This window comes from Alosa sapidissima, chromosome 1 (assembly GCF_018492685.1).
Source record: "Alosa sapidissima isolate fAloSap1 chromosome 1, fAloSap1.pri, whole genome shotgun sequence".
NCBI lineage: Eukaryota > Metazoa > Chordata > Actinopteri > Clupeiformes > Clupeidae > Alosa > Alosa sapidissima.
The window spans coordinates 8,898,442-8,905,941 of NC_055957.1; the positions used below are offsets into that span (position 1 = coordinate 8,898,442).

A 7,500-nucleotide genomic window follows, 5' to 3' on the forward strand; every position below is an offset into this window, starting at 1 on the left:
GTGGTAGCAACCCCGCCCCCTGGTAAAACAAACGTGTTTGTCAGAGAGAAAAAAAATCTGATCATAAAATGTATCGTAAAAAGGAACGATGGTATTGTAAAAATGTAGCGGAGTAAAAGTACAGATAATTGCTGTAAAATGTAACGAAGTAAAAGTCAAAAGTATGCACTATAAATTCTACTTAAGTAAAGTACAAATACGTGGAATATTTACTTAAGTACAGTAACGAAGTATTTGTACTTCGTTACATTCCACCACTGCATTCTAGAGGATACATACTGTGTGCTTCTCTTATGTACATGGCAGCACATTCTAGAGGATACATACTGTGTGCTTCTCTTATGTACACGGCAGCACACTCTAGAGGATACATACTGTGTGCTTCTCTTATGTACAAGCAGAGGGACAGAGGTAGAGGAGGGGAAAGACTGTGGAGAAATGGAGAGAAAAAGATAGATAGATAGATAGATAGATAGATAGATAGATAGAAAGATAGATAGATAGATAGATAGATAGATAGATAGATAGATAGATACTTTATTGATCCCCAGGGGAAATTCAAGTACTTGATCTTGATCTTGATTCCATGTGGCATGTGAAAGTGTCATCTATCTATAAATTGCAAGAACATCTGTCTGTGTGTCAGTGTGTGTGTGTGTGTGTGTGTGTCAGTGTGTGTGTATGTATACACTCAACCTTGCACAGCACGGGTAGTCAAGATGCAAGATGTTTGGATGATTAGCCTATCATGTCAACAATAAAGAATGCCTCGGTATGCGGTTTGCTTGCATAAAATGATTCCGTGGATTTTGCAACAACACGCCAACAAACATGGGTAGGCTGCAGTGGCTATTCAAAACGATGTGAAAATGATCTGCAATAGGCTAAACTGACACTTCCAGTATCCCAGGGCAGCTACTTTGGACTGTCATTAGACTTTGAATAAACAATCAACAATTCCGACTGCAAAGTCATAAATTGAAACGAGCGATAATGGTCCCAAATTTAAGGACGTTTCAGAATGCCACACATGCAAAGCAAATCCAGCTGCAGACAACAAGTGGCAGAGCGTGATGTCACTTATAGGCTACCAGAGACTGTTTTTGAGTCCCAAATTTCATTTGATGCATAATTCCACAGAATGGTTTGTCTTTCCTGTCTTGAAGTTATTCAATGGGCTATAGCCTTAACTCAAAGCAGCTGTTCACCTTATGTCACATGTAGCAATGCTTAAATTCTGCTCACTGCACATTTATTATAATGTATTATAATATAATATTCAGTTTTGAATGCTTAGTTGAAATAATATTTTTCCCCATCATCTTATTTTTAAAGCAGACCTACTGTACAAATGTAATTGGGCTATATTGGGGTTTCTGCAGGAGTAGCATGTTTGAACGGACACTGCACTAGTTATTGTACACTGAAGACAATAGTAGATGATCTTAAGAATGACAAATAAATGATCTGTTTTGTCATGTAGTCACCCAGTGACATCAATAGTATTTTTAGATGGAGACAAGTGCGTTTTCCTCTCCCTGTCCTTGTCTCTGAGTGGATCGCTTAAAGGCGCCGACATGCCAGGAGAACACATCAAGTGTTCATAACACTATCTGACTGTTGTGTTAAAGCTGAGATCCATTCACCCATCATACACACACACACACACACACACAAACACACACACATACACACACACACACACACACTACATACATGGGTGCCACACACATATTGGCCCATGCACATGTGCGCTCACACACACTCATAAACACACTGTTCTCAGGCTCCAGGTCTCTAGTCATGGCTGTCTGCTATTTCTAGTTCCATACTTGTTGGGCATGTGATGCTGTGCTAAGAGAATGAAAAGGTTCAGTAGGAGTAGTTCATTTCCCCATCTCCATCCCCATCCCCTGCCCCTCACACACACCCACACACACACACACACACACACACACACACACACACACACACACACACACACACACACTGAATATTGAATGGGCTGCTCGTTTCGTTACTCATGCATAATGAGGTGCGTGGTTTGATGAAGTGATTAAGTCCTGTGTGTGTGTCTTGACTAATTAACCCTCATTAGAGGCCGGTGGCCAGACGGGGCCAGCTCCCTGTCAGCGGCCCGTCAGGCTGGGCTGGGCCGGCCCGTGGGCTGCAGGTGCTCTGGGCGAGAGAGAGAGAGGCTACAGCAGGACGCTTCAGTCCATTCTGTGGGAAAGACAGGCTACATGGGCACTGCAAAAACGGCTTATCTAATAAAATCTAACCAAGATTATTACTCTTATTTCAAGATGAAAAAAACTAGTTTGTATTGTTTTCAGTATATAGAGACTTACCTAGCGCTTTCTCGTGAAATCATTTTACTTAATTTAAGAAAAGTTTGACTTATTTTAAGACATCTTATCCTGAAAACAAGCAATTTTTTCTGCCAGTGTGTTAAGTAAATTTGTCTTGATAAGACTCCTTAAAATAAGTCAAAGTCTTCTTAAATTAAGTCAAAATGATCTTTCGAGAGAGCGCTAGGTAAGTCTTTTCATACTATAAACAATACTAAATAGATTTTTTGATCTTATTTTAAGATTAATAATACTTGGTTAGATTTTATTTTTTGCAGTGTGGGCACTGTGTTTTAGGTGCAGCCAGAGGCTCTCTGCTGGTCCGGTGCGTGTGGTTGTTTAGGTGCAGCCAGAGGCTCTCTGCTGGTCCGGTGCGTGTGGTTGTTTAGGTGCAGCCACAGGGTCTCTGCTGGTCCGGTCCCTTGTTGTTATTTATTGGGTTGTGCCAGGCTGGCCTACTGTAAGACACATGACTGGCCCATTATGGGCTGCTCCATAATTCCCTTTGTCTCGGCTGTAACGGCCGTTGGTTATTTTTGGCACGGCTTGGCCCTGGTTTGTTCTGCGGTGGCCGAGAATCTGGAGCAGCGAGAGGGCCGCACTAATGTAGAGGAGTGAGGGCACTAATGTAGAGGAGTGAGGGCACTAATGTAGAGGAGTGAGGAGTGAGGGCACTAATGTAGAGGAGTGAGGGCACTAATGTAGAGGAGTGAGGAGTGAGGGCACTAATGTAGAGGAGTGAGGGCAGCACTAATGTAGAGGAGTGAGGAGTGAGGACACTAATGTAGAGGAGTGAGGAGTGAGGGCAGCACTAATGTAGAGGAGTGAGGGCACTAATGTAGAGGAGTGAGGAGTGACACACACACACACACACACACACACACACAGCACACACACAGAGAGAGAGACTATACTAGCCTAACATTCACTGACAATATTGCTGGTGCTCAACAAATATCAAATTTTAGGTGTCAAATGTGACCCTGCAAGGCGAAACCAGTCGTTTTGGTAAAATTTACAAAATTAAGTTAATGTGCTCACATGAACGGCCATTGGCTAAGCTTTCCAACGATATGTATATCGAGCGTATTGCAAAAAGTATCGCTAAGATAACCGCATTCAAAGTTGGCATGGTTCTCCTGTCACGATACGCCAGAAGAGGAGAAAATCACCCTTTTAAGTAAATTGTCACGTGCGATAGTGTGAGGACACAGCTATTATTAGCCTTACGGTAGCGTGACTTTGAAGCGGATGACTAACTATGTCCAGTTTTATCAACTGAGTGAGTGTCTTTTTCTGCCCCCTAGTTAATACCAGGGACGGTCATAAGGTGTCACTATAGAATATAATTAATATATTTCGGGGGAGGTAAGGGGAGAAGAAGTTCTTTGTATACAGATTGTGTAGGCTATGGGCCCACTTTTAAAATGTGCTACTGCTACGTCAATGGAAAACTTCTCCTAGTCCGTAAAATGACGCCAGGATATTTCTAAAAGTTTGTGATTTTGACCGTTCGTGCCCTGAAAGGCAAATCTTTCACATTCATATTCGGTTACATTTGCCAAGAACAATAGAGAGCTTACACATTGAGTAACGAGTAGCCTAATGAGTAGGCTACATTTTAGCTCTACCGTAAAACCTTATAGCGGTGTGAACAAATGGAATGACTGCTAATGTGTTTAATCTTCACCTAAATTAAGTCAGGGTTTAATAGTGAAAACGTATGTTTATCCGTGAAATTTGTTCACAATATGAAAGTGTAGGCTGTATACTGTCGAATTATGCAAAAACGTGAAATTCGACATTTTAACCTGTACGTTTGTTTATCGTGGATTTTCTCAAAATAGCACCGTGTGCGCAAGACGACTGGTTTCGCCTTCCACAAATGTTTGTTGGTGAATGAAGTAAACTGACATACTGCTTGGTCTGCCACCTTGTTTGTGTGGAGACTCAAATTTGGAACATGGTCTGCACGCAAGACTGCATTTAGCACATTCGGTACACATCTGTATTGAACCTAACAACCTAACGACGGTTCGGTACAAACACGTGTATCACCCCTAGTCACTAGAGCTGTGCATATAGCAGATTGGTATCGTAAACGTGCTTAGTTACCAACCATTTTGTTCGAAAAATTCTAAAACAACAATGTTTTTTAATACTTCAAAATAAATGAACCTTACATTTTTCAGTAGCCATAGACTTGAACTTGACTTGAAATCTAGTTTGGTTCTTACCGGGGCTTTTACTGCCAGAAATATCCGATTTTGTTTACCACGCTCGGAGTTTAGTGCTGGGCTGGTGGGTGCTTATTCCCAACCTTTCTCACGGCACATCAACAGTTAGCCCGAGAATTCTCGTCAGCAATTCAAAATTCCACTGGAGCTCCAAGCGGATTTGTACACGCAGCCTTACAACACCGTTTACAGCTCTTCAAGTCACAGATGTGTGTGTGGTGTGGTGTGGGTGGGTGCTTGCATTTCTTTAGGAATCCGCCGTCTTGGTTTGTATAGAAATGAATATTAAGTGACACCTACACGTAAGAGGTTGGACATACGTGATGGTTGGTAATATGTGACGTTCCGATATGTAGAGTTTGGGGATTCCGCTGTGTTCTAAATGGTTTGTGCCTGCCCGGGAGGCCTGTCTGGCCTGAGGCTCTCCCTCTCGCTTGGTCCACCCCGTCAGATTGACCCTGCCCCCATCGCCCACGTTTGCATCTGGATGTGCTCCATCTGTCTTGACCACGCTGTAATCAGCTGGGTGATTGGCCCATGTGGCTTCAGCGGAAATCTCCATTTGGCACCAGCTCTGGCTCTTCTGTTGTCGTCTAGCTTGGGAAATACACCCTCTTAGATGAGCCTCTGTGTGTGTGTGTTGGCACTGTGTGAGTGTGTGTGTGTGTTGGCACTGTGTGAGTGTGTGCGTGTGCGTGTGTGTGTGTGTGTTGGCACTGTGTGAGTGTGTGTGGTTTCTCTCAAATTGCTCAGTCTGTCAGAGGAGCCATCTATTATTCAGCAACTGTTCTAAAAACAAAACACTACAAATGTGTGGATGTCTCACAGATGTATTGATCTCCACCACGTCTTCCCTCCTGAGGAAGATGGAGAATGGAGCTGTGAGCACAAGGAAGCTGCAGCAGCCCAGTGAAGGAGCATTTCCAACCTGTACTGCCATGAAATGGGATGCTCTTAATGGATGCTCAAGTGATGATCATTTTCCTTGCTGAAGTGAGAGAAAGACAGTGTGTGTGTGTGTGTGTGTGTGTGTGTGTGTGTGTGTGTGTGTGAAAGCCTCCTTTCTTGCATTTCCCTTGATCTGATCTCCTGAGGGAGCCTGGGAGAAAGGAAGGCAGGCAGACGGACAGCTCAGGATGTGCGCACATGTCTCATCCACACATCCAGGTGTGTGTGTGTGTGTGTGTGTGTGTGTGTGTGGAAAGGAAAGAGCCACAGAAAGGAAGGAATGCAGTGTGCAATTCTCCACTCAGTCAGTATTAAAGCTGGACTAACTCTCATTAAGACTCCCCACTGACCGCTCTCATAGAACCCAACACTACAGAGAGAGAGGGGAGAATACCAGAGAGAGAGAGCGAGGGAGAAAAAGAGAGAGAGAAAGATTACCAACGGAGAGAGAGAGAAAGAGAGAGAGAGAGAGAGAGAGAGAGAGAGAGAGAGAGAGAGAGAGAAAGATGGCCTACTTGAAGAAAAGGGAAATCCCTCTTCCCTGTGCTCCTCGGACTCCGTGCCCTGTGTGTATTTGGCCGAATGGAGGCCAGGCTGGGGATGACTGCTATAGGAGAGTGGACGCAGCACGCGAGGATTACGCCTCCTGCTTCCTCAGTCCCCATCCGTGAGCAGGTCCTTCACTGCAGCACAGTCCAGCCACTGCTCTCTGACCTTGTGTGACTGGCAGGGAAGTGGACACGACAGCTAACAGCAATCAAGGACAGAACACTGCTGTGTGTGTGTGTGTGTGTGTGTGTGCCTGTTGTCACCATATTGGGGGGTATTATCAGCGGGAAACATGGATTTGAAATAAAATGACAATAAAAAGGGAGAACTGTCTTGTAATTTGTGCAGCTGGGCAGTAAGCCTGTAAGTAGGGATTTTCTCCTCTGCAGCAGTGTCATTAGGAGATGTGTGAGTCTGTAGTGTGTGTGTGTGGAACATTATGTATGTCACAACTGACTTCCTTGTGACAAATACCATAGCCATCATGGTATGTGTATTTACGTTAGAAGTAATTAATTTTAAATCCTATATTGAAAAGTGAAGCTGGTTTGGTGACTGAGGGGACAGAGAGAGAGAGAGAGAGAAAGAGAGAGAAGGGAAGGAAGGGAATAAAGCTCAACTCTGCTTCTGTGTCAGTACTGATTACACTGCCAATCCAAATCCCATCCAATCCATTCCCACGCACGGAGTTCCGCTTGCTGAATACACAACAGAATGCCTGAAATGCAAAGTTGCTTTAGCGCCGTGCGTGTGTGTGGACCCAATGGATGATGATTAGAATTATGATCATGCTTGCTCTACACAGATTTGAGTTCAGTCTTTCATTGAAGGAACAATGGAGATGACATTACAGTGAATTAAGTAATCCATGTGTCTTTGTGTGTGTGTGTGTGTGTGTTCCAGCTCCACCAAAGTTTTCCCGGACCCCCACAGATGAGATTGGGGTGCAGGGGGGCGCGGCCTCCTTCGTGTGCCAGGCCACTGGGGACCCCCAGCCCAGGATCGTCTGGAGCAAAAAGGGCAAGAAAGTCAGCAACCAGAGATTTGAGGTACATTGGCTCCTTTGTTGACCTCTCTCACATGCACATACACACGCACGCACGCACATACACGCACGCACACACACACACACACACACATACACGCACGCACACACATACACACACACACACACACACACACACACACACACACACACACACACTCAAATGCTCTCTAACAACAGACATGCATTTAGTCCCATGCTAGTGTATGGAAGTGAGTGTTTGGGCCTGAGTAAGGCTCTGTGTGCTCCGTGTGTCCCTGTATTGTGCTGGTGTTTCTGTGCATGCATGATTTGATTGTGCAGATCTGAGACTGACAATGTCACTCATTCTGCTGCTGCACAAACAGGGCCTCCCTCCTGTCATGTCATG

General features: G+C 44.4%; 1 protein-coding gene across 23 annotated transcripts in view; it reads left to right on the forward strand.

The window, feature by feature from the left end:
* Positions 1–7,500, forward strand: part of LOC121705503 (receptor-type tyrosine-protein phosphatase delta-like) — a 98,546-nt gene that overhangs the window by 51,812 nt on the left and 39,234 nt on the right. For all 23 annotated transcript variants that reach the window (XM_042086504.1, XM_042086564.1, XM_042086529.1 and 20 more), the window contains one exon: positions 6,989–7,134. In XM_042086504.1, coding sequence (XP_041942438.1) covers positions 6,989–7,134 — 146 coding nt within the window. The remainder of the gene's footprint in view (positions 1–6,988; positions 7,135–7,500) is intronic.